Source organism: Ascidia mentula, chromosome 2 (genome assembly GCF_947561715.1).
Source record: "Ascidia mentula chromosome 2, kaAscMent1.1, whole genome shotgun sequence".
In the NCBI taxonomy this organism is placed as follows: Eukaryota; Metazoa; Chordata; class Ascidiacea; order Phlebobranchia; family Ascidiidae; genus Ascidia; species Ascidia mentula.
This window is the reverse complement of record NC_138567.1, coordinates 5,104,858-5,131,790: the sequence shown is the minus strand read 5'-3', so window position 1 is coordinate 5,131,790 and position 26,933 is coordinate 5,104,858. Positions and strand designations below refer to the sequence as shown.

At 39.6% G+C, this 26,933-nt stretch overlaps 1 protein-coding gene across 1 annotated transcript; it reads left to right on the top strand.

Annotated features, from left to right (window-relative positions):
* Positions 1–113: 113 nt before the first annotated feature.
* Positions 114–26,534, top strand: LOC145889956 (uncharacterized). The gene is made up of 65 exons (XM_082981005.1): positions 114–192; positions 607–799; positions 1,207–1,707; positions 1,952–2,145; positions 2,466–2,708; positions 2,918–3,094; positions 4,433–4,589; positions 4,760–4,871; positions 5,201–5,356; positions 5,668–5,832; positions 5,982–6,064; positions 6,302–6,398; positions 6,639–6,743; positions 6,811–6,897; positions 6,995–7,142; positions 7,258–7,464; positions 7,744–7,872; positions 8,207–8,312; positions 8,637–8,785; positions 8,933–9,109; positions 9,607–9,764; positions 9,988–10,185; positions 10,391–10,541; positions 10,925–11,136; positions 11,351–11,434; positions 11,551–11,730; positions 12,144–12,369; positions 12,559–12,787; positions 12,996–13,108; positions 13,191–13,354; positions 13,583–13,793; positions 13,960–14,109; positions 14,249–14,361; positions 14,541–14,760; positions 15,065–15,159; positions 15,388–15,643; positions 15,799–15,922; positions 16,054–16,192; positions 16,458–16,633; positions 16,907–17,141; positions 17,298–17,425; positions 17,636–17,891; positions 18,056–18,290; positions 18,405–18,492; positions 18,726–18,957; positions 19,120–19,215; positions 19,313–19,432; positions 19,744–19,944; positions 20,166–20,308; positions 20,544–20,769; positions 20,944–21,037; positions 21,161–21,324; positions 21,638–21,845; positions 21,979–22,141; positions 22,206–22,311; positions 22,473–22,550; positions 22,739–22,830; positions 23,035–23,197; positions 23,456–23,691; positions 23,886–24,072; positions 24,267–24,515; positions 24,922–25,087; positions 25,344–25,640; positions 25,959–26,141; positions 26,425–26,534. The coding sequence occupies exons 1-65, from the start codon at positions 114–116 to the stop codon at positions 26,532–26,534; spliced, it is 10,920 nt and encodes a 3,639-aa protein (XP_082837131.1).
* The last annotated feature ends 399 nt before the right edge of the window (positions 26,535–26,933 follow it).

The following is a 26,933-nucleotide window of genomic DNA, read 5'->3' as shown; positions in this document are numbered from 1 at the left end:
ATTAGTGACATCATGCATCCGCCGACGAAAAAAGCATGAATCGTATTAATGCAGCAGCATAATTTTGTATATGTGATGGTGTAGAGGTTTTCTGCCTAATGATGGGCGTAAAAATGGACAATAGAATAGGCTGCACATGCATTTGGACACTGACCTTGCTGGCTGCGGTTTTTGGAGCTGCACGAGCTGTAGGTAAGGATTTAGAACTAATGTGCTTTGCGAAAGCGCTAAATTCATTGCAGTCAGTGTTGTATGGTTACTCATTGTTATACCATAGTTTTTATGGTGTTTGGTAAATATCGTATGTGTGTACAATGCAATCGATAAACGAACTTTGGACCAGAATCGGTCATGTCCAGACCATCATTACGCAACGCGCTTCACTTCTCTTGATGAAATGCACGTTAGTAGTGAAAACCGATCAAGAACGCCTAATTTAAGATAATTTTTGTATCTAGCATCACTCGGTAAATTTAATTTTGCTGGTTGTTTATGTTGCATCTTTCAAAACGTATGCATTGGCTGTATTGTCGAAAGAGTAGCAATTCGAAAACAACTGTCATATAAAACTTTATTACAAACTCACAACCAAGTTTTTTTTATTAGAGCAAGGGCGGACGGTATGGGAAAAGTTTCTAAGGCAAGATCCATGGGAGAGAGACTCCATGCACTATGGGAATTTCCCCGCCGATTTTGGCTGGGGGACTGCGACGGCTGCCTACCAGATCGAAGGCGCATGGGATGCTGACGGCAAAGGGGAAAGTGTGTGGGACAGATACACGCACGACGCCAGATGCTGGTAAAACCATTATAAAGTTAGGCTGAAACTTGCGGTGCAATGTCTTGTACTGATGCCATTGAAAGGGCTTTATGTACATTACAAATTGCGGATTCCAGTTTACAAAACCCAGTATAATTTTTCAGTTTATGTACTATGGCGTAAGACGTTGTTTTTGTACAAGAGTGAAACTGTGTCAATTAGTAACACAGACAAAGTAGATAAATAAGGGGTGAATAAATGAATTTCCCAATGCGATAATAAAACGTGTAACATAAGTGCAAATAAAGAAATAGGGGCAGTGATGGTGTAAACACGAAGACGCCGAAATAACCCGAGGTCAAGCGCTTCCCGAGGTCACATTACATGTACATTTCTAAATGACACCAAATATGCATGCTTTGCTCAAAATCATCCGTTCTTTCCAGGTACATGCGTAACCAAACCGGGGATGTGGCATGCGACTCGTACAACCGTTTCGATCAAGACTTGGAAGTAATCAAACAACTCGGTCTCACCCACTACCGTTTCTCAATGAGCTGGACGCGGTTATTCTCCGACGGGAAAAATACCTCCGGACCTCTGCCTGGGGGTGTTAGCTACTACAACTACGTCATCAACAGTCTTATCAACGCCAGTGTTGAGCCAATGGTTACTCTCCACCATTGGGATTGTCCTCAAGCGCTGCAGGATGAATTCGGGGGCTTTAACAGCAGTGAAATTATCCCTCATTTCTTGAACTATGCCGACTTCGTGTTCACAGAATTCGGTGACAGAGTGAAGTACTTTTTTACGTTTAACGAGCCTTACAACTACTGTGGGTTGGGCCACGGAATCGGGGTCAGTGCACCAGGACTACTGGAACCGGAAATTGGGAGCTACTTGTGCGCGCACCACATGCTGTTGTCACACGCCAATGCGTACAAAAGGTATATGACACAATATCACCTTACCAAACTATTTATATCATGATGTAATGTAAGATTGTGACAGGTTTACTTCACACTTAAGATGTGTAAAAGACGATGAAATCAAAACCTTTTTACTTGCTCAAAAATTTAATACGTGGATAAAAATGATGATTTCCACCAAGCAAAATGGAAAGCAAAACCCATAAGTCGATCAAGATGTTTCCCAGTGCCAACAGCTTTAGTACTTCCTGTGTTTGATCAGATACCACGAAATCTATCCTGGAGGGGCGACTTCAGGACAAGGTGTGTCCATCACCATTAGCACTGAATGGCTTGAACCACGTGATCCAGAATCGGCCGATCATTGGGACGCAGCGGACCGTTACATCCAATCAGAATTTGGATGGTTCGCTCATCCTGTTTACGTGAACGGCGATTATTCCGAATTGATGAAAGGTGCGTACCAACAACCCTTCCGCAGACTTGATATTCACTAAGCAAACCTGTTAAATGCCAGTAAAAAGTTTGTCACAAACTGTGGGAAGGGGTAAATGTTAGAAAATTAATGTTTTGCTTTTAGCAAAGAACGAAACTGCATCCGCAAAGGCACTTGATACTTAGAAGTTGACAGAAAAACAAAACAGCACACACTCACAATATTCAGTAATATTGGCCGTTGTAGAACATATAAGGGAACATTAAAAAAAATTATTTTTCTATTTTTCTGAATACATTACGTCACGTTCAAACCAGAAGTTAAATCAACATTTTTTCAGAGATGGTCTATAATAAAACTCAGAAGCAGGACAGCTGGAAGCATTTGGGAACTCGTCTGCCGATCTTCACCGACGAGGAGAAACTGCTGTTGAATGGCTCATCCGACTTCTTTGCTCTGCAAATGTACACCACGCGATATGTTGAACCTTTCGACAATTACCCACCAGGCGATTGGTTCGTCAGCTTTGCATTCGACATGGACGCAATCAAGAGCTGTGACGTCAGATGGGATCAGTCTCCAGGTTGAAAAACGAACAATCTTTACTTAAATATATTTAATACCCGCCAACGAAGAGCCGCTGTTTGAATACGTTTTAGTATATCCGATTATTGGCTCCACGAGATGTTCTGCAGATTTGCAAAAGTCTTGACCGAAACGCGTTATTTTCTAAAATTAATAATGATAATTTCAAATTATTATCAACATATAGAACATTCAAAAATTTTGCAGGTTCTGCTTGGCTGCGACCCGTTCCTTATGGGCTGAGAAGACTTCTCAATTACGTCAAAGCCGAATACGGCGAAATGCCCATCTGGATCACTGAAAACGGATTTGAAGAGAATTACATCTACGACGACTTTCGTCGGATCTATTACCTGAAATCCCACATTAACGAAGTTCTTAAAGGTACTGTGGGTTCAATTATCCTAGCTCAAGCAATTTTTTGCACAAAATTTTTTTGCTGGATTTTGCTATTTTTTATTTTTTTGCCAGTATTTTGCTGGACAGAAACTTGGTAGGATATTGTTTCCAACAAATTAGAAACGCTATGCTTTGTGATAAATGTAAAGTTTCCACCGACCGCAAGACAGCACTGCAACGTGGCAAACAAAAGCAAAAACAACCTTTAGCTCGCGAACGTACCTTGGTCACAAATTAAAAGAGCTTTTGTCAGGTGGATCGTGCATCAAAAGAAAGCAAACAAAATCTAGAAGCGCCCGGTTTGCAGCACAATAAATCCATTGTTAGCTCTTGCACAAGCACTGCACACCGCTGCGGTGAAAGTTAAAGAACTAAATACAGCTTACGTTGCTTTTTATATACCCTAAATGGTTTGTGTTGACACAAACCGTGAAACAGATCGTGCATTGCCATTTTATGCACATATTATACGTTGTTTTGAAAAATATTATGTCATTCTACTGTGTGCTTGCCCATTAATCGGCGTTTAATGCAAACGCGGGCATTCATCATCTCCACGGTGTTGCCTCGCCATAAAGTAAGTTCAAAGCGATCCATGTTTATTAAAGGTAAACACAGGTGACAATTATTTAATTTAAACGCATTGTATGTTTGCATTCTGATTAATAAATTCATTGCAACATTGGTGTTCTTCGGACCCTAGAAAGCGGTAAAAGTTCAAGTGGGACTTCCGAAACTTAAACCCTTCAAACCAAAATGCCAAGTCATTGAAAGAACACTTGAACTTTACACACGCCACCATCGATCACGTTAACCGCTTATAAGGGAGAATAATCTCATGAACTCCATTGTCCCTACTTCTGATCGGAGAATTTTGGCAAAACAAAGTCGCATATCACGCTAAACTGCAAACAAGTACGCGGGTGCTGAGTCAAAGTAAATATCACCCAGCCCTGATAGTGTTGGCTGAGCACCTTCCGGTGAAATGTCGTGCCACCACACGGTTGGTGTTTGACGTCCCTACTCGTGTTGATTTACTGATAGCATGGTACGAGTTTATATTACTAATTAACTTTACATAAAGAGTGCCCTTCTCGGTCAGTGGGAAAGGAGTTTCGTAGTCAATTCTTTCATCTTTTGTCGATTTTCTGAAAGCATTTATTATTGCTATATAAAAAAAGGGTGACTAGTATTTGTGAATATACAAAATGTACGACATACTGCCGACTACCAGTGTAATCATGGATATGCAACTTTGTACAAGTTATATACGTTATTGCGTCTTGCACCTAAGTAAGAAATAACGTTACCTTCATTTTGTAGCGATTGACCTGGACGGAATAGATGTGCGTGGATATTGCCAATGGTCCCTAATTGACAATTTCGAATGGGCTGCCGGGTACACGCCGAAGTTTGGAAACTACTATGTTGATTTTGAAGACCCGGAGCTCGGAAGACACAAGAAACGCTCATCCGAATGGTGAATGACCTTCATATTTGTGTTTTTACAGTTTTCACAACGTAGCACGTGATCCTGCGTGTCTGCATTCATTTCTAACCCAAAGTGCAATAATATTATGCGCATGGGCAGGATTGTGTTTGTAATAGTTCTTTACATACTAGAATTGCGTCAGTTTAGAACTGTTACAGGTACCAACAAATGATTGTGAACAATGGCTTTACGCAAGGATCTCACGAAGCATTTTATTATGGAACTTTCCCGAAGAACTTCGAATGGGGTGCATCCACGTATGCCTACCAGGTAAAAATAAGACTCGCCTTTGTATTAATTAAAAAATCTTCGTCTGTGAATACCACCTCAGTCTGGGTGTGTTATGAAAAAAAGTTTTACTAAAAAAAGATTCTTTTAACCTGGTGGCACAAAAGTACCTGTGGCCGCCAAGAGGCGCTATTTTATGTAAACATTGGATTAGGTCGCCTGCAAACGAAGTTAAAAGAAAATTGAAAGAAAATTCGCATGGAACTTCACCAACTTTAAACCCAACGGAAAACAACTACTACCATATATTTACACACTATTTTATCACTGTTATAAAGATATAAATTTAACACTAAGCTGTGTTTTACTAGATTGAAGGAGGTTGGGACGCGAATGGAAAAGGACCGAGTATTTGGGACGTTTTTACGATGAATCCAAACAACACTGACGACGGATCGTCCGGTCAGATGGCTTGCGACAGTTACAACAGGATCGACGAGGATGTTAAAATGCTGAAAGAACTCAGGGTACTGAGAAAAAGCTTTAAAACTACCTTTTGTAACCCTACAAGATGTTTAGAGGGACTTTTTTCATTTTTAATCTTACCTGGATCTTGTGTCTCTTGTAAATGTATTACTTGGTAATATTTATTATTCCGGACTGCTCTTCTGGCACAAATTAACGTACTTTATTCAGGGTAGTATGCTTGGCAGCAAAAGTAGCATAATATTTGTTAGTGTTGGAAAGCACAGTGCTCATAATATTGGTTAGTACCTAACGAATCTGATGTCTAGAAAATCTCAATTTCAAAGTGTTTCAATTTTTTGTGGCATTTTAGGTGACGCACTACAGTTTCTCCTTATCGTGGTCGCGTATTCTTCCTAACGGCCACGCGTTTACTGTGAACAGCGATGGAATCAATTACTACAACCGATTGATCGACGCTTTGTTGGAAAATGGCATTCAACCGGTGGTCACGCTTTACCATTGGGATATGCCGTTGGTAAGACTTCTCGCTTGGTGAAAGCATTTATTCTTTTTTTTTTGTGTTTGAAATTAGTTAGTGCAAATAGTATATTTACTAGTAATGTTCTAAAGATTGGTAATTTTTTTGACTGGTGGACTGATCCAGGATACATATTGTGATTTCAGCACCTTCAAACTGAATACAACGGATGGGAGAGCGGAAACATCATCACTGATTTCACCGGATACGCCCAGCTTTGCTTCGAGAAGTACGTACACACACAGTCAAAATGCACATAAAATTTTAATGCCTATCATATGGGCCAATCTGTCGCAAAACGTGGTTACTAAGCAACAAACAAGCGTGGGCATGTTACACAACAAAATTGACCGCCAACGTTATCGCTCTTTGACTGATTTATTCCTTTTTTTTAGTAAATTTATACTTGTAAGTGAGGGGTGTTTCTATACTGCCACGTACATCATAAGCTTTGTTTACTGTAAAGCTTCGGAGATCGAGTTAAGACCTGGATTACGCTCAGCGGACCAAGAATTGAGGCCGTATGGGGTTACGACACTGGGGAATTCCCCCCGGAAGTTCAAGTAAGTTAGTTAAATAGCTCTGGAGTTTCAAACTTAACTGAAATACGGGATCAGTAAAATTTTCTTTGAAATTATAATGCCTTATCATCTTGTACATTTTTATGTGTTTTTAGTGGTTTAAAGAGACCCAAAGCAATAATCTCAGGAGTGGTATTGCTACAGTGACCAATAACTGCCTATAAGCCTTCTAACACGAAATGACTTCGATTACTTGTAATACATTTGCTTGTTCATTCGCAGGGCAATGGTGTGACAGCATATACAGCGGCACACCACATGATACTCGCGCACGCCAACGTGTGGCACTTGTACAACAAACAGTTCCGACCGACCCAAAGGGGCAAGGTTTGTGCATACTTATTACATATAATTAGCTAGACTGCGAACATGTATAAACTGATTTTTCTTGCAGATATCCATGTCCATGAACTCTGCATGGGGCGAACCATTTGACGGCAACAACCAACGTGACGTGGACGCAGCTAACAGATATATGCAGGTATGATTGTATTTGATAGATGGTTGATCACTTGTTTGACGTTCACAACATCTCCCATTACCGCAACGGAGTAAGTGATCCTGCTTATTTTTCGTAGTGGTCCGTGGGCTGGTTTCTGGGCCCTCTCGTTTTCGGGGATTACCCTGGAATAATGAAGGAGCGCATCGCAGAGAAGAGCATGGCTGAGGGGAGGTCAACTTCAAGGTTACCAATTTTTACGGAAAAACAGAAAGATTACATCAGAGGTGGGACATGTTCAGATATTCTGCTGAAACGGCGGTTTTTACGCCAGTAATATACAACACGTTTGACAGAGCATATTTCTTGAATATTAATATCAGTCAATTTTATATTACGTAGGAACCATCGACTTTGTTGCCCTGAACCACTACACAACGTGGTACGTGAGTGAGTCTGATATCTATGGAAACCTCACAGCGCCTTTCATGGGTGCTGACTGCAACATCAAGCAAAATTACAACGAGCAACAATTATGGGCAATGAGACAGACCAGCTCAAGGGCGTTGCCCATTATAGATGAGAACAGTGAAAAGGCGGAACCTGTTGGTAAGAAGCATTTGATGAAATTTCATTTATCGAACGTGTGTTTTTTAATATTTCTTTCTGAGAACATGTACTTTTTTTATTATTTTGATTCATTTAAGCAAGATAAAAAAAAAGTTTCAATGTGACCTATATGGATTGAACTAAATACAGTTACTTTTTTTTCCATACGCTATCTAACACATGTAATGGCAAAGTTCCAGAAAAGCACAGGTGTTCTTTTACCACATCGACCTGGTTATCTGGCTGGGTTTAACTTAAAAATATGTAATATATGTACAGGTACGCCACCTAGTGTTGAAAGCGACCAAGATGTTCATCTCACTCAAGACTACACGTGGCTGAAAACCGGAAATCCACTGCATGCTGTCGTACCATGGGGCATGAGAAGAATACTTGGATGGATAAAAGGTATTAGATGTTAATTAATATCCCCGTATAAAGTATATAACACCTCCAGTAGGTCAATTGTAAGCATTAAGCCAGGTATACCCAGGGTCGTGAGTTCAAACCTCACCGGGAGCTTTATTTTCCATATTTTCCATTCCGAGCTGTCGGTAAAAATGTGGCTTTGACCCAACTTGGTTGCAATCTTGGCTGTGGTGTCATTGAACCTAACGTTTCGTATAAAATTTCTTTGCTATGAAATTTGTGTGAGTGACGTAGGTTTAACTTACAGGATTGATTTTGTTCTTGCAAATATGGTATTTGCTTTGGTGAAGCTAAATAAAGTGACTTTTTACAGAAAGTTATGTTTCAATTCCTATTTACATTACCGGAAACGGATTGTCGGAACCAGTGCGCACTTCTGTCACAGCTGATTGCACTTTCGCTCGAAATCCAGTTACCAGGTAAAATGTTTGCTATTGGTATCGGTACTTTCGTATCGCCGTATGATTGCAGAATTATTGTTAGCAAAAACGTTTGAAGTGGGAATTATATGTGTTACTAGTTGAAGACAGTATATGTTAATAATAAGGACATTCCACTCTTTCGTAAGAAGTTCATGTCATGATTTTTATTGATTGCTCTCCATGTCGTGTATATATAAATTTTTTAACCCCCTCGAATTTGAACCATTTAATAAAAAACGCATTCGGAGGTCAACTACAGGAAAAATGTTAGCCATTGTAAATTTCTTCTTTGAACGCAAAATCAAACATATTTTCTCGCAGATGGAGAGATATTGGATTGAATGATCAAGAAAGAATAAAGTTTATTCACATGTACACTGATGAAGTACTGAAAGCCATTGACCTTGACAACGTGGATGTTCGGGGTTATTACGCTTCCACGTTAATGGACGGTTTCGAGTGGACATGGGGTGGGGACATTAGCGTTTCATACGTTTCGGCAATAAGTTACGACAATATGAATAAATTCTTCTACTTAAACTCAAAAGAACAGGACAGTTTGATTTTAGTTATTAGTTTTATTAAAACACTGATTAAAAGTGTACTTTTATTTACAGGTTACACGGAGCGCTTCGGTATGTATAGAGTAGATCCAGTTGACTTTACACGTACAGCAAAAGAGTCAGCATGGTATTACGCCGATTTGGTGAGGGAAAACGGATTAACAGGCTACAAAAGCCAATGTCCTGATGATCAGGACAGAGACCGGTTCCTCTACGGAGAATTTCCTAATGGTAAAGTGTGATTTGATGACGAAATTAAGTAAAGATGTTTGCAGGTTTAAGTTGAATTATAGCTACGTTACTCTTCGGATGAACAAAAGCGGATGTAGCAAGATAAAAAAAAGTTCCTACTCATGACTTGTTTGGTATTGTCCTAGATTTTATCGCATATTTTTTCATCTGTTGACAAACCAACTTGTTCACATTTGCCTGTTGATCCCTAACATTTTACCTAGCGGTTGAGACCCCCTAGGTATATGTAAAGGCCGCCTGGGCAGGTTTTGCCCTTGCACACCAGTCTACCTTGGCCACAATATACCCCGTGAAACCACTTAGCTCCTGTAGCTCAGTTGTTACAGCCTTGGGCCTGGTTAGCCCAGGGTCGTGGTCAAACCTCACTGGGAGCTTGATTTTTCGCTCCGACTTGTCAGGAACAAGTGCCTGATCCAGCTAGTCTGCATTGCCTTGACTGCAAAGCCTGCAAACCTAATGATTCCAATTGTTTTTAGATTTTGCTTGGTCGTCTGCTACCTCATCATACCAGATCGAGGGAGCTTGGAATGTCAGCGGAAAAGGAGAAAACATTTGGGACGTTTTTACTCACGAAGGAAATGCACACAACAACGAAACGGGCGACGTTGCTTGCGACAGCTACAACAAATATAAGGTATTTTATGAACTTATGTTTATGCATGGAAACGATCTTGCGTTACTGTCCAATTTTTTTTTACTTAGTTAATTTAGTCATGTCAATTTTAAAATTACATGTTTACAGTTAAACAAGGACCAAATTTTTCTTAACCCCAAAGTTGAATACATGCACCACTGTCCGGCTGTAAAAAATGTTACAAACTAATCCTTTAACCATTATAACTCTTGTTCTTCAACAGACCGACGTCGAAATGCTTGCCAATCTGTCCCTTGGTCATTATCGTTTTTCCCTTTCATGGCCGCGCCTCATCCCAACTGGTTTCATTGAAAACGGAACGAACCCCGACGGTTTGGATTATTACAACGCACTGATAGACGAATTACTCGCCAAAAAAATTCAACCCATGGTGACACTTTATCACTGGGACTTACCGCAGGTGAGTGGATATTCGAAAAGTCTTGTCAAAGCTTGTTTATAACTCTTACATATACCTTATCTAATACGTTTTTTTAAAAACATGTTACTCACAAGATGTGTTAAAATATTTTTTTTTTAGCCGACTCAACTTAATCTAAAACAATTCAAATCTTACAGGGTCAGCATTATTGAGTCAGCATTTATATAACTATACCTTCACATAGGAATTGGAGGATCTTGTCGGCGGTTGGCTCGATACGTCGGGTGTCGTTGTCGACCAGTTTGAAAAATATGCGAATTTCTGCTTTACGGAGTTTGGAGATAGGGTCAAGTTCTGGATAACTTTTAACGAACCCTATATTGTGTCATTTTTGGGTAAGTAGTTTATGAGTTGTACCCTAGAACAGCGGTAACCAACCATCAATCCGTGAGGCATTTGAAACCGCTCTGCATGGGGTGCTGGGAAGAAGTTGAACTTAATTTTCGGATGACATACGCAGCTAAGAAAACAAGTTCAAACCTATAGTCAGTTTAGAAAATATGACCCATAGTAAATTGTATTTGCCAAGACTCTTATACAGCACAATAAAGAGTTGAGAGTCGTTATTGACATTCGTTGTTTAATTATGTTGAATTTTTCTGCCAAACCTTGAAGGCCGTTCAGTAAAAATACTAACCGGTCGAAAATGATTGAAGGCCCCTTAGCCATATAAACTAAGAAGAACAAAATGCAAACGGGCTTTTTCGCTTACATTTAGGTTACGGAGTTGCTTCCTTTGCGCCGGGAATATACAGTCCCGGTGACGGGGTTTATCAATGTGCACACAACTTGATCAAGTCGCATGCCAGGGCGTTTCACCTTTACAACGACACGTACAGAGCAACGCAAGATGGACAGATTGGAATAACTCTTAACTCTAACTGGGTTGAGCCGGCGATTCCGTTGGACCCAGACCACGTCGCAGCATCTGTAAGTTAACCCAAAGCCTTCATCCTTCAGAAAAATGAATTAAAAAATCGTATCGCGACAATTTGGTTTTGACCACACGATTTGTCTGGACTCACGGGGAAAAGAATTATATTTACTATTCGAATGCACGAAACTGATGGCATTAAATTGTTTCTATAAGGCCTCTTTTGTTGCATCACTGGGGCGGTCTAACATTTTTGTGTTATCTTTGCAGAAAAGAAGCCTTGCGTTTGCAACCGGTTGGTTTGCGGAGCCCGTTTTCGGGTCTGGGGATTACCCCGATATTATGCGATGGAATGTGAGTGTCCTGTTATATGAAAGTCATTTTGAAGTAAACGAAAAATCTGTTTCCTGCTACCATGGCTTTAGTTTGTATCTTTGACCCCGTTGACTGTTTTTTTTTTCGTTGTTCAGGTGGGCAACAGAAGTGAGTATTACAACGTCACAAAGCAACGACTTCCAGAATTCACCGAGGAGGAAAAAATCCTCAACCGCGGAACCTCTGATTTTTTCGGTTTGAATCACTACACCTCAAACCTGATAGTTCCCTGTTCATATTACCCCGCAGAAGGACCCACGTATGAATCAGACGCCGTAGGTTTATTTTATGTACATTGCTGTATAGAATTACGTTAAGTACGTCGCGGTAAGTCACAGTGACACGAATTCATTAAGTTTGCGGGTAGAGGCCGGCACCAAACGTAAAGTTAATGGTTGCTATTTCTAGAACTCTTAAAATATGTATGGAAATATCCCGACAGTCTTATGGCAACAAAGACTTGGTATCTGATTTTTCAACAAGTACTAAAAGAGCAAACTTTAGCCCTTTGTTTCCTGTTGTTTTTGATAAATATGATTCGCCAATAATTCGGCATCATCAGTATCACTAAAAAACAACGCAGTTTAAAACAAAAACTGCTATTTCTATTGCGAATATCTGATTATCGAGAGGGTGTATATTTTGGCCATTTCACCACAACTACACTTTCACCGAATATGTACATTAGGAAGCATGTGGACCCGAGGACAGCTGTGCATGGCCAGGATCCGCATCCACCTGGCTCTACCAAGTACCTTGGGGTCTTAGAAAACTCTTGACCTGGATTAAGCGTACCTACGGCGATCCTGTTATTTACATCACCGAAAACGGCATTTCTGGACACGACTATTACGGAACCGACGACAGCTTCCGAACAAATTATTACCGAAATTACATCGGAGAAGTATTAAAAGGTGGCAACTGACTAAAGATTAAAAGCATTATTTGTTTTTGTTTTTTTTGTTTTTTTTTTCTTTTATACTGGTGTCCACAGATCAATTCAAAAGACATCGATTTAGCTGGGTTTAAGCGTCACTAAATTTTTTGTTTCAAATTACGTTCATAAGGATTTAGTTTTAGCAAAATAATTTTGCTTATTTTAGCAATCAATGTGGACAATGTAAACGTGAAAGGATACACTGCGTGGTCTTTGATGGACAACTTCGAATGGGGGGAAGGTTACAGTGAACGATTCGGATTACACTGGGTCAACTTCAGTGACCCGGAACGACCCCGAATCCAAAAAGATTCTGCAGTATATTACAAATCTTTAGTAGAAGGGCATGGGTTTGCTCGTAGCATTCAGGAGCCATGGGAATACTTTTGGTCAAGGTATTCGTTCGAAATCCTAGTGAATAAAACAAATTGTTTGCTGGTAGACAGAGCATAGTTCACAGTTTATAAAACCCGGAAATATTTAGTGGTTTATACGAGTATTTTCTTGCTATAATTTAGTGAGTATTTGTATTGCAAGTTTTGTAACCTAAAATAATGGTTTATTTGCGCTATCTTATTTTATTATACGGCTAATTCCGTGCAGAGACGACATTGATACGAATGACTTCATCTCCGGGGAATTTACAGATGAGTTTATCTTCGGAGCTGGGTCATCCGCTTATCAGACCGAGGGCGCTTGGACCAAGTTTGGAAAAGGTTACTTTAAATTATTGGCCTTCGTCCGACCCTGACACTAAGATCTTAAGATTTATTAACGTTTCAATGGGATGTTGTGCAGGTCCGAGTATATGGGATGAATTTACTCAAACTACAACCAATATCCCTGTCTCCGCCGACATGCAAGCAAACCACATCCAGGAAACCATAATTGACGACAACTCAAGCTTGTCAACGGGAAATGTTGCGGCGGATTCCTATTTAAAATATCCTTATGATGTTCAGGTAAAGGGCGACTTATTCCAGTAGTGGAAATGTTATAGATCAAAAGACATACTGATGTACTTATATGAATTTTCCATTAGGCATGACTTTTTTGTTGGTGGTGCATTAAAATTGTTTGTCTAGTTCCAGGATTAAATAGGTTGTGGAAAAATAAACTAATAGTGTGTATCCTTTAAAATTGTCACAACGTTTATTGTTTTTGTCGTTTATGAACATAAATTTTTCCAGTTATTGGAGGGGCTCGGAACATCTCATTACCGTCTCTCACTTTCGTGGTCTCGGATTTATCCCAATGGAAATGCTAATGGAACAGAGGCTGTAAATCAGGCTGCCATCGACCACTATAACGAAGTCATCAACGATTTGTTGGCCAAGGGCATTAATCCTGTTGTTACCTTGTATCACTTTGACATGCCAAAGCCCCTTCAGGATTTGAATGGTTGGTACATTGGGTGATTTTTTAGGTGAAATCATGCGTAAATAGTAAGACATACTACTGCTGTTAGTTTTGTTTTGCAAAACTTTTATTTGTATTTTAAAGCTGGCGTGCGAACAAATATCATTTTTTAACATTGGGAATCGTTGTATTTTCACTTCTGTTTCAGGTTGGTTGAATGATTATTCTTTAAGCTGGTTCACGAAGTACGCAAACAAATGTTTTGCTCAATTTGGTGATCGCGTGAAGAACTGGATAACCATATATGACCCGTATACAGTAGCATGGAAGGGTTACGGAAGCGGTGAACATCCACCAGGTAAAGTCATACAATCCGTATGAAATCCTGTTGAATTGTAACATTTGTCACGTTGCAATACAAACCGGACTGAACGAACATATTATTGGTTGTTGAGTTGCGTGTATACATCGTTCATCAGCATGTATTGGGATCACAGGTTCAACTGATCCTGAAAGTGATGCGTACATGGCGGCGAAAAACCTATTGCTTTCACATGGCAGCGTATGGGAGTTGTACAATTCAACCTATCGTGTTACATACGGCGGAAAGGTGAGCAACTAGTAAATTGAAACTTTATAATTCGAACTTGATTTCATTGATGTGAAGAATATTACAAATAGAAAAGAAGGTAAATTCAAATTGTTTGGAAAGGGAACTTCCGCCAATTCTCTGATGTACTTAGTGAGCCACTTATTCGACGTACTTAAACTTCGTGTCTCCTTTGGCAGGTTTCCATTGCTCTTTCGTCGGACTGGTATGAACCAGCAAATCCCAATGAGCCCGCGGATGTTGACGCGGCGATCCGAGCCTCCGAATTTCGTCTGGGATTTTTCGCGAACCCGATCTTTTTGGATGGAGATATACCTCAGATTGTTAAAGACCAATTGGGAATCAAATCGCCAGGGTTGTTGCCATTCTTATCATCGGACGACATGAACCGCATCATAGGTAATGTTTGTAGTTAGCAACCATGTCAATTGCAGAAGGTTCTGGTAAAGATATGTTGATTGAAAGTAACATAATAAAATGAAACTTATCACTAGGTAGTATAAACATTTCTGCTGTCATTTTAAAAATGCACTGCTCTTCTGGCATAAAATATACGTACTATATTTGTTCGATGTATCGTCTGCCATGCGGCGAGACTTCATCAGGTATTTTATGCCAGAAGAGCAGTACATTTTTAAATTGCAATATGCCTGGCAGCAACAGGAATTTCATATTTCATTGAAAAGATTACTTTGTGGCATAGGTACTGCTGACTATTTCGCACTCATTACTGGAACATCGCAGTTGGTGTCTTATCAGGACAGGTCGTCCGAGCCGCAAAATTACTGGACTCACCAGGTAAGAAAAACATTGAAGAGCAAATATTCCCCACTATGGTTTGCATATAGCTTAAACGTCATCTTCAGTTTTAAAGGGTCCGCTGAACGCACGCCTAAATTCGCATGATGACGTACACCATCGTTAATTTAATTGTTGTGGTGGCAAAAAATTTGACAATTTTACTTGCAAGAAAGAATGGTTTGTCACATAATACATGAAAACGATGGCAAAACTGTTTGTTTTCAGGATGTGGTTTTCACCAAAGACCTAACGTGGCCAGTACTCGGTGTTGACCCGGAACGATCTCCAGTGCCTTGGTCGCTCCGGCGCCTTCTTTACTTGATTAACGGACGATACGTCATGCCATCGTCATCCGTCGATGTCACGACGTCAGCAATCGAAGTTCACGACTCCGGGTTTGCCACTGATGACGTCACGCAGTTGATAGATGATTGGGACCGAAAGGACTATTATAAGTTGTACTTAAATGAAATTTTGAAAGGTTAGTGAAATTGTTTGTTTTTTCTTTGGATTTATTTATTTAATAAATACCAAATACTCCATCTCCAATTTAAACCGAAACAAGATTGCGCAATAAGCATCAAAGGCCCGCACCTTTGCATGATGATTTGCTTCATACACTTCTGTTGTCTGCAGCCCAGTATCGCGAAGCAGTTCCTGTTGGTGCTTTCTACGCTCAGTTTCTTGACAGTTTTGAATGGGAGTTCGGATTTACTCGCAGGGCCGGCTTGTTCCAAATTGATTTCAACAACGCAGACAGGTTTGTACATTTTTTGTTTTTTGATTGGTGAATACGCTTTACAGTAGCACAAACATTACATAAAATGTATGCACCTGTTGCCGTCTATAAACATATTAACTAGTTTTTTAATGACTTTTGAACTTTCACAGGCCAAGAATAGGTAAAAGTTCGGCAACCTTTTACCAAAGTCTCGCCAAAGGCAAAAAATTGCCCGCTGCGCAAGATTCCACTCAGTACGGAAACTTTTCTGACGGTTTTATGTGGGGAGTGTCTTCGGCTGCATACTCGGTAAAAAATTTACATTTTTTAACATTTTACCCCTTAGAAATCACATAGTTAACTATAAACCTACGGGGAATCGAGTATCCTTGTTTCAGAATAAAAACTCTGTTTTTTCCTATGTAGGTAAGTTTGCTTTTATATGAAGCTATTGTCGTAATCAATTTTTTCAGAAATATAGGCCATACCATTATAATTCCCAAATTTGCAATAAGACATGTACAAAAGACGAATTATTTTTTCTTAATACACCTGATAACGCTTTTGTACGCAGGTGGAGGGAGGTTACATTGCAAAGGAGAACAACAGCATGTGGGACGATTTTACTCACGCATCTGGTGGAGACAATGCTGATGTTTCAGCCAACCAGTATGAAATGTGGAGCAGTGACGTCTGGTTGTTGAAGTACTTGGGAGTTACTCACTACCGTGTGTCGATATCGTGGAGCAGGTATGCCTGGCACAACTTCTAACAACCGTGTTACCTACATGCGTTTCCATCGGCCTAAAAAAAATATGCACGATATAGTAGTTTATAAATAGTAGAAAGTTTTTTTTTTGTTGGGTGGTAAATTTGTTTTGTAACAAACAGCGTTTTTTTTAAACATGACCTTCATAAAAATGAATAAAAAAGCAGAAAAACATACGTGATGTAATAAATAACTAGGGACGACAAAACTTTCACAAAACATTCCATTTACAAATTAGCAAATATTTGTTTCAGATTCCTAAGCGCCGATGGAAAGAAGTATTACAAGGATTTCTTCACAGAACTTAAGAACAACAGTATCGCTATAATAGCCGACTTGTACCACCACGACTTGCCAACGTATCTCGGTCCGAATGGCTGGGCAAACTCTAATACAGTCAATGAGTTTGGGGCATATGCTGACAGTTGTTTCAAAGAACTCGCCGACTTAGTTGATATGTGGATTCCAATTGCTTCTCCACTTGAAGAGGTGAGGAATTTATTTCTGTACATTACGCAATGGAGTTCATAAATATATATATATCACACTGTATGTGAATGAAACCATCACCACCTTTTCCACTAAATAACTCTTACACCCCAAATATTTGGTTATCGTTAATACCAACTAACATGCATACTGCAGGTTAATAAAGCTTACATGGGAAGCTCATGGCCTCCTGCTTTAGGCAACGAACAATCTGGTTTGGACGCTGCACACAACATGTTGTTGGCTCATGCCGCTGTATGGGACCTTTACGATACGAACTACAGGTTGTACAACTAGTCTTTAACATCGACGAAAATTAATTTGTGTAACTTGTAAACCAGTACAAATGTATAAAAACGTTGATGTTGACGAAGCCTAATGTATTTTCCTTTTTTTACCACACCGGGGTTTAAACCCAGGACATCCTGGGTTCGAATCCCGATCAGGTTTTCTTCTTGACCAACTGAAATCGAAAATTTTGTGGTTATATATAGAGCGACTTATGGCGGCCAAGTTGGTTTCTCCCTAGTTGCAAATTGGGCAGAACCAAACAACGGACACGTACAGGACCACTACGACTGGAGAGAATTGTATCTACACAATACTATAGGCTGGTTTGCCAACCCTCTCATAAACGGGGATTATCCAGATTCTCTGAAGCAACTGTATCCAACACTACCCAAAGTTGCTTCTGGCGTCATCTACGGGAAATACGACTTTCTTGGCGTAGAGCATTATACAACTTATAAGGTAAAACTTTAGGTATATTCCGAACCATGGTTTAAAGATACGTACGACTTGCTCCAGTTAACTTGTGATTACGTCAAACACTAGTAGAAGAAACCCCCCACGTAGCAGCAACATTTACAGTTGTTTTAAAGCTTTACCGATTTTAGTCCGCCCATACTTTGTAGGTCAACAGCATGATAGTTCGTCAAGATCCGAGCTGGTTTCAAACAGTTGACCCAGATATTAAAGCTGATCCCCGAGGCATGAGACGCGTTCTAAATTGGATTTCACAAACCTATGGGCAAATGAAGCCACTCATCGTCACCGCAAGTGGCGTGCCAGATTGGAACAGTGCACCGCTAGAGGGCAATAGCATCATAACCAATTACCGTTCGAGCTATGTAAATGAAGCATTGAAGGGTAAGTGTTGCTAATACAGGTTTATTTTGTATAGTTCAAATCATAGCTCTATCCTAATCTGATTTAAGGCTTTATTAAATTAAGCAATACTTAAAATCACCTTTATGTGTGAAGCTCACCTTTTGGATGGGATCTCCTTGCAAGGGTTTGTTGAACGTTCGTTTCTCGATGGTTTTGAGTGGGATCTAGGATACTCTGCAAGGTGAACAGATACTGATCTTCGTTTCAATGACTCACCCTGCAAAGTTTTTCACTTTATTGTACATCTGCATCGACAGAAAAAAATTAACTAAATAACCAACCTCTTACAAAGTAGAACAAACTTTCCGAAAATGGTAACGTTTGCCTCAAGTTTGCAGTGTCACACAAACCTAATGTGGCATATCTGCTTCTTTCACGACATCATACATACAAATACTTTTGCTTTGACATCAGATACGGTTTGTATCAAGTGGATTTCGCTTCACCATCGTACAACAGAACTATTACCACCTTTGGAGAGGAATATAGACAAATTGTGGCCAATAACGGATTTGCCACCGATCAACTCCTTGACCTGCTTTCCATTACATCGCAAGCCAGCAGCACAACTATGGCTCCAAACTCTACGTTTGTTCCAATGCCTCCTTCTGCTATTCCTTCAGAAGCTGGAGTCTCCATCTGGAAGGTTTGAGTGCATACGATATTATACGATGAAAACATTATGTTTCCTTTCCAAAAACAGCAGTATGTCAAAGGAAAACACAAAATATCTTTAAAAAAAAAATTGCTTACACTGTGCACATAAGTATTTAAAAGGTGCTATTTATAAATAACATTACTATTACAGGAGTTTAACGCCGTCACAGCATGGGAGAGAGATCGATTCTATTACGACACTTTCCCCGAAGGTTTTACGTGGAGTGTTTCCACATCTTCGTATCAGGTGAACAGAAAGAACATCGCTATTAAAACGTTGTACTGATGGATTTTCACACTGAAAAACTGTGGATTGCCACTCCTAACTGACAAATCAATTTCAGATTGAAGGAGCTTGGAATGAAGATGGAAAGGGTGAAAGTATTTGGGACAGATTTTCGCACACGCCAAACAAAATATACAACAACGAGACGGGAGACGTCGCATGCGATAGTTACCATAAGGTAAAATATATTCCAATGAATACACGAAAATCGTATTGTTTAACCGCATAGTAACCACAGTGCAGAAGTATTCGCTTGGATGTTTGGCAGGCAAAATCGTCGCATAGTCACAAAAGCTGCACTGATGAGACGTAATGAGTCGCAACAGTGGACCTGTAATGCGGTTCACTTAAAACATTATATTAACGTTCAAACTGTGTACTGTGGTTTAGCAATAACCTCATGTGGTGCACTCTGTCATTCCAAACCCAGTGCAAATACAATGAGCTTCTCACACGAGGTTTAAATCTTCAACGTTTTTACAAACACAGGCACCAGAAGACGTGAATCTTATCAAGATGCTTGGAGTCACTCATTATCGGTTTTCAATTTCCTGGGCCAGAATCTTTCCCGACGGAACAAAATCCAGCTTCAATCCGGCAGGTGTCAAGTATTACAACCAAATGATTGACCTTCTTATTGATAGAGGAGTTCAACCTGTCGTAACTCTGTATCACTGGGATTTGCCTCAGGTAATTTGTTGCTTTGACACCAGGATATACTAGTTTGCCTTTGCATGCAAAAGAGTCAGTTGAACATTTGGAATTTTTGCAGACAAAATAAGTTAATGTAAATACGTCTGTAAAAAACTGGGCATCTCTTTGAACAGTGTCTTGTCTTGCCTGGCTAGCGTAAATAAATAATGTGACACTTTCGTTTACACAACAAATTTAAGAACAACACACTTTTGTAGGCTCTCGAAGACATGGGCGGTCTTCAGAATGAAAGTGTTGTCCAACATTTCGTTGACTATGCCGACTTCTGTTTCGACGCATTCGGAGACCGTGTTAAGATGTGGATTACGTTCAACGAACCTTACGTCATCACCTGGCTGGGGTAAACTTTCCCTAAACAAAAAAATAAACTTTTTTCCCAAGTGCATAATAACAGCATTGTGAATATGACTTTTATTTAAACCGATCACGTGAAAATTGCCGTTGAAAGTTCATCCCTTTTCCATTGAAAATCACCAGTAACTTTTAATATTCTTATTACAAACTGAATTTGAATTTCTTGTATACGACGTTACACTTTGTAACTTTATCATTTATATATTTTGTGGCCGACACAGATACGGCATTGGAGCGTTTGCACCCGGCATCTACGAACCCGGAACAGCTCCGTACATCTCCGGCCACAATATCATAAAAGCTCATGCGAAAGCCTACAGACTATACGAGAGCAAATACAAGCTCAGTCAATCAGGAAGAGTAGGAATGACTATGAGTAGCGAATGGGCTGAACCAAAGGATCCTAACAATCCGGAAGACGTGGCAGCTGCTGATAGGTTCATGCAGGTAATGGTTGAAATATTCATTTGAAGATTTTATTGAAATGATTTTTGTTCAAAATATTTGCTGATGGTTATTTGAATATTATGTTGCGAGCTTTGTTCATGTTCATCATAGAAGAATTGAAAACGCGGGTTTTACACCGTTTTTAATTTGTTTTTCGTTCTTGTAACTTTACAGTCTGTACTTGGTTGGTTTGCTCATCCGATTTTCAAGAATGGTGATTACCCAGAAGTAGTAAAACAGCAGGTGGCGGACAAGAGCGCACTGCAAGGTACTAACATTATTTCTAATTCTAATTTTCATTAAGACACCAGCATTGCGAAAATCAATGATTATAAATTCGCAGTAAAAGTGCAGATTTGACATGACATTACTTCGATACGTTGTCAATTAGGTTTTGCACAGTCACGTCTTCCAACCTTCACGGAGGAAGAGAAGAAGGAGATTGCCGGATCGTACGACTTTTTCGCTCTTAACGGTTACACGTCGCGTTACGTCAGCAATCAAGTAAAGGATTCCACAGATCCGAACTACGAAAATGATCGGGATACATTGGAGGTAAAACAATATATTAATTACACTTTGCACTGTTAACGTGTTGATTTAAGGCTGCAAAATAAGTTCTTACACTCACGATATATCTGACGATAACCAATTTATGTGTAACGTATTTGAAGCAGGCTTTATGAGGCGATATTATTTCGAAGTTTACATGTAGGAGCCACATACATATTAAGTACTCTATACCTGTACTGTATAAACAATAAGTGCTCTCACTTACGATATACCTGATAATCAATTTTCCGCAGCAGTGTAATCTAATAAAGGCCTCCATTAAAAAGCGAAATCATTCATACTATAAAATACGTAGGAGCCAATAACTGGGGCTATTCAAGCATATCCCGACTGGCTTCAAATCGTCCCGTGGGGCATGCGGCGACTCCTCAACTGGGTGGATCGAGAGTATGGACATCCCGCAGTATATATCACTGAAAATGGGGTCGGTACTCAAGACCCAACAGTTGATGATCAAATTCGTGTTAATTTCTTCAAAGCTTACATCAACGAGGCTCTGAAAGGTACCTTTCCACTACTTCCTATTACAGCAACATACAATGTTAAATATAAATTATCAAGCTGGAATGGTAAAGTTTTAATCTATGGAAGCTCAAATCCTCCAAGTCATATGAACATTGTTTATTTTGAATAAAGCCCAAAAATTGGATGGAGTCGATTTGCGTGGCTACACTGCCTGGTCTCTCCTGGATAACTTCGAGTGGTCATCCGGCTACAGCGCTAGATTCGGCCTCTTTCAAGTTGATTTCGAAGACCCGGTTCGACCACGAACTGCTAAACGTTCAGCCCTGTTTTACAAGTATGACACTGTAAACATTTTCGATCTTAAATTACCTTTTGAATGTTCGTCTGTCGGTTTTTAGTCAAGTGATTCGGGATAACGGCTTTCCACCACTGAAACGAGACGAGCGAATAAGCGGACAATTTCCCAATGACTTTATATGGGCAGTTGCTACATCTTCCTACCAAGTAAGAGATATGTTAGTCACCATACAAACTTGTTTAGCCCAAGAAATCATGTATCAACTCAAACTTTTAAAAAATATAACGAAGAAATAACACGAAAGTGGAGAATTTATCCTGAGAAGTTTTATGTTACAAGTTCCCAAAACAACTACTTTCAATTTCAGATCGAAGGGGCCTGGCGCAGTGACAACAAAGCAGTCGGCATTTGGGACAAAACGTCTCATACTCCTGGCCTAATTTCGGTATAACTTTGTGTATTGCCTTCATAAAATAACTCATACGGATGTAATTCTTACGGATGTAATTGCTGAAACATAGTCACATGTAGGCCTCTTGTTATAACGCATTGTGTAGTGTTTAAAACGTTGTATGCCTGATAGTACATGTTTCGCAAGAAGGCAACGATTTGAAATCTAGTAAACTTGTTAAGGACGGAACAACGGGCGACGTAGCCTGTGACAGTTATAACAAAGTTGATGTCGACGTTGAATTGCTCAAGAATCTTGGAGTTTCTCATTACAGGTATGACCATTACCATACGATTCCAGATATGATAATGAGTATAAAGAATAACATATTAATTGAGTAAAAAGTGGCGTTAAGTTCCGCTATAGCTGTACTTATAATGAGACTCCTAGAAAGCCATGCAATTGTATATTGAAATTGCTTTCGCAATACCTATCAAGTTAACATTAAGTTAAATTAAACAGCATCATGTACTTTCAGGTTTTCTTTGTCGTGGCCACGTTTGGTGCCGACTGGAAACGCTACAGACGGCTTAAATCCTGCTGCTGTCGACTATTATAACCGATTGATCAATGCACTGATAGCGGCGGGAATAGAACCCATGGTCACCTTGTATCATTGGGATCTGCCGCTCGTTCATCAGGTTATTATGAAATTCTGTACGCTTTCTATTATGATATAAGTGATATGGATTGTAATGCGGTATTTCTTCCAATATATGGATGGATCCTACCAAAGTATACGGATAGTTTTTTTTGGAAAGCATGTGCATGTACATAAACAAAACAGAAAATTAATGCTGTCTTTTTTTTAAAAAATTACGCGACAGTTTATTGTCCGCACCAACCTAAAAAAATTAGGTTTTTAATATTTTATCCGTACTAACTTGCATTGTGTGTAGGATTCCTTCGGAGGGTGGCCAAATAGCTCAATAATTGATTTGTACGTGGCATACGCCGATGAGTGCTTCAATACTTTCGGAGACAGAGTAACAAGATGGATCACATTCAACGAACCTTGGGTGTTCACAGTTCTCGGATACTCGGATGGAGTTCATTCACCGAATGTAAAAGATCCGGGTCGGGCAGAATATCAAGCAGGGCATAATGTCATACTGGCTCACGCAAAAACATACAGGTGCGGTTACGTTTTCGTGCACAAAAAGACTGAAAATAGTCTTTACTTGAACGGACTAAACATGTATTGATTTTAGTAAATTTAATTTTGTTTTGTTGCGTTTACACCTACTGCAATTTTATTCACCCCGTGTTGTACATAAATTTTCATCTTTAGTTTAAACATTTAAATAACGTAAATATTAAAATGTATAGGATGTACCACGACAAATACCAGAGCCAAAATGGACAAATTGGTATAACGTGCAACTCTGATTGGTCGGAAGTGCGTAACACCTACCGGGAAGTCGATTATGACGCAATGGACCGCGTGATGCAATTCTTCCTAGGTTGGTGGGTTCATCCCATCTGGATCAACGGGGATTACCCTGAAGTGATGAAGGTAGCAAAGTCACACAGCTCATTGTATTAACAGCAACAATGTTAGCACTTTGTTAAATGTATCTTGTTGTTGTGAGTTGTTTTTGAAGTAATAAGTTCAAAAATCTGTTTTTATTACTATTTGGGCGGTGTGGCTTTTCTCAATAAGGCAAACTATCATTGCAAGTGACTTTATCAGGATAATATCCAACGCAGGCTTACGTTGACGCAAGGAGTGCAGCCCAGGGAGAACCAACATCACGTCTTCCGGCCTTCACTGAAGACGAAAAGACGCTTATCCAGGGAACATCTGATTTCTTCGGACTTAACCATTATACGACAAACCTGGCATACGATTCGTTCAGCCCAGACCAGGTACAGTCGGTCGGATATTATCAGGATCGCGAGGCGAACACAGATACGGATTTCACGTGGCCACAAGCTGCATCCGCATGGCTTAAACAGGTGAAAATGTGGTTTGAATTTTCCTCTTTCTGAAGAAGGTTGTGATATTAAATATGTAGTGCTGGGTTTGACATGTAGAGGTTGACATACCGCGTTTTGAAGCCATGAGCTCCGTGTTTAAAAAAACAACCTTATGTGGAAAGCTTGCAACTCCAAAATAATTTCCAAAGTTCACCATTCTACCTACAGAATGCGTAAACAAGTATTTTCGAGTCTTACAAATTGGATATTTAAAAAAGGAGGTCGGACACACTTTGCTACGTTGCTATAAGTGTCTTTTAAGTGAAGAGTTTGTTACAACGCTAAAAATATTTACTTAAACCAACACCCATAGCATTTGCACAATTAAAACTGACCTTTAAACTTACCAGCGCGTTGATATATATATATGTGTGTCGCTTGTTAGGTTCCTTGGGGTATCAGACGCCTTCTATCGTGGATTAAAAACGAATACAACAATCCCCCAATCCTCATCACCGAGAACGGATTGTCTGAGGAAGGATCATCAGTGGAACTGAACGACTTCTGGAGGAAGGAATTTTATCATGGATACATCAACGAAGTTCTGAAAGGTATCTTTTAGCCATTCAGTAGTCTTGATCGTAAACTTGACGTGGTTAGAAGTGCAAAAGAGCAATATTAGTCAATGAGAGCTGCAGACAGATGTACACATGCATTGTGTGGGATTAACGTGATTGTTTTCTGTAGAATGAACTTGATAATGCTTTACTTCAAATTAAAATTGTGTTGCTATTGTTGTTTCATTAAATATTGCATTGCAAGGTATATCTCCAAAGGTTAGATGTTGGCATATTTTTTTGTTTTCAGCTATTAACGAAGACGGAGTAAACGTCATTGGATACACCGCGTGGTCTTTGATGGACAACTTCGAATGGGCGGAAGGTTACAGCGAACGGTTCGGGTTACACTGGGTTAACTTTAGTGACCCGGAACGACCCCGAATCCCGAAACAATCGACCTTGTGCCTGAAAGAGATTATGCAGAAATCATTTCCATCGGAAGGACTTCCCGCTTGTTTCACTGCTGCCAATGAATCAACAACCACTCCCGCGACAACAGCTCCCATAACAGACACAACAACAACCACGACCACTAGGGCCACAAGTAAGTTGTAGCTTGCCGTAAAGTGTTTCTTCAGCAAGTAATCACATTACAAGTTTTATTCTAACAAAACGAATAGGATTTAGTGGAAAACATAACTGAAGAGCCTGCTGTAAGGTTACTAAGTCCCTTATGGACAATAATAAAACTAAATGAAATCAATCCGGCGTTCGTTAACCTAAAACTTAAAACCAGATTATAAGTTTTTTAAAATAAATCAGGCCGAGGTCCTAATCACGAACAATTCACTAATATTAGACATATGTTTTTTTGCGTTTCAACTCGTGCTTTAACTAATATTATTTACCATTATGCTCACAGCAACATCTCCTGCTGTTGTCATAACAACAACCACTTCCACCCCCTTAACCTCAACACTAGATGGAGGGCTAACCGGCAAACCGAAATTCCTTGGACTTGAACTTGATCAGAAGTCATCGGAGACAGCCCTTTACGTCTTGTTCTCGTTCACCCTCGTGTTTTTCATTTCAACTGCGCTGGCAGGTATAGCTCGATGATAAAAATACACACAAAAATTTGACCCTGGCAATTCCTGTATCTCTAAAAATGCTCTTGATGGTTTATAATAAATACACAAAAGATTTCGCATATGCTTGATGATTTTTTTACCTTTTTTCTTGTCACAGCTAAATTAATTTTTTATCGTCTTTCTGTTTTATTTAGTCTTTCAAATTTCACATAATACAACACATGCATTATGGAATACGTATACCATACTAGGTTACTTTTACAACTACTACACACTCACTTTCCGTTTTACTTATAGTGCTGCAACTGTGGAGGCAAGCAAGCAGCATCAAGTCGAAGAAGAATTCTCTGGTCTACGAATCTCAAGAAAATTCCGCTGAGACTAAAAATGAACTGTCAACTCTATAAATTAAAACATTTCTTTAAAATCTAAAAGTTCCACTGATGTTGATACAATGCATTTTTGTAATGTAATTTGAACGCTGCCATTATTACAGAAGCAAAGCTGGTGTGTTTTGTTGTGTGGACGCTTCCAGAAAATAGAAATTTCGATTCTTTATCCGTCATGTCGTCGTTTTTTGCTGGAACGAATCACAAGTTATTATAGCAAAGTATGCAGCAAATTTCTCTACGAAATGAAAAGTATTTCTCGCTGCAAAGGAGAATATTATAGTTACGTGTTCCTCGCTAAGCTTAAAAACATTATGTTTCCCACACCTGGTCTGACAAAACTTCAAGGATTTCCAATTCCTGTTTGCCATAAAGTAATGCTCCATCGTTATTTATGTACAATGTTCAACATGTTTG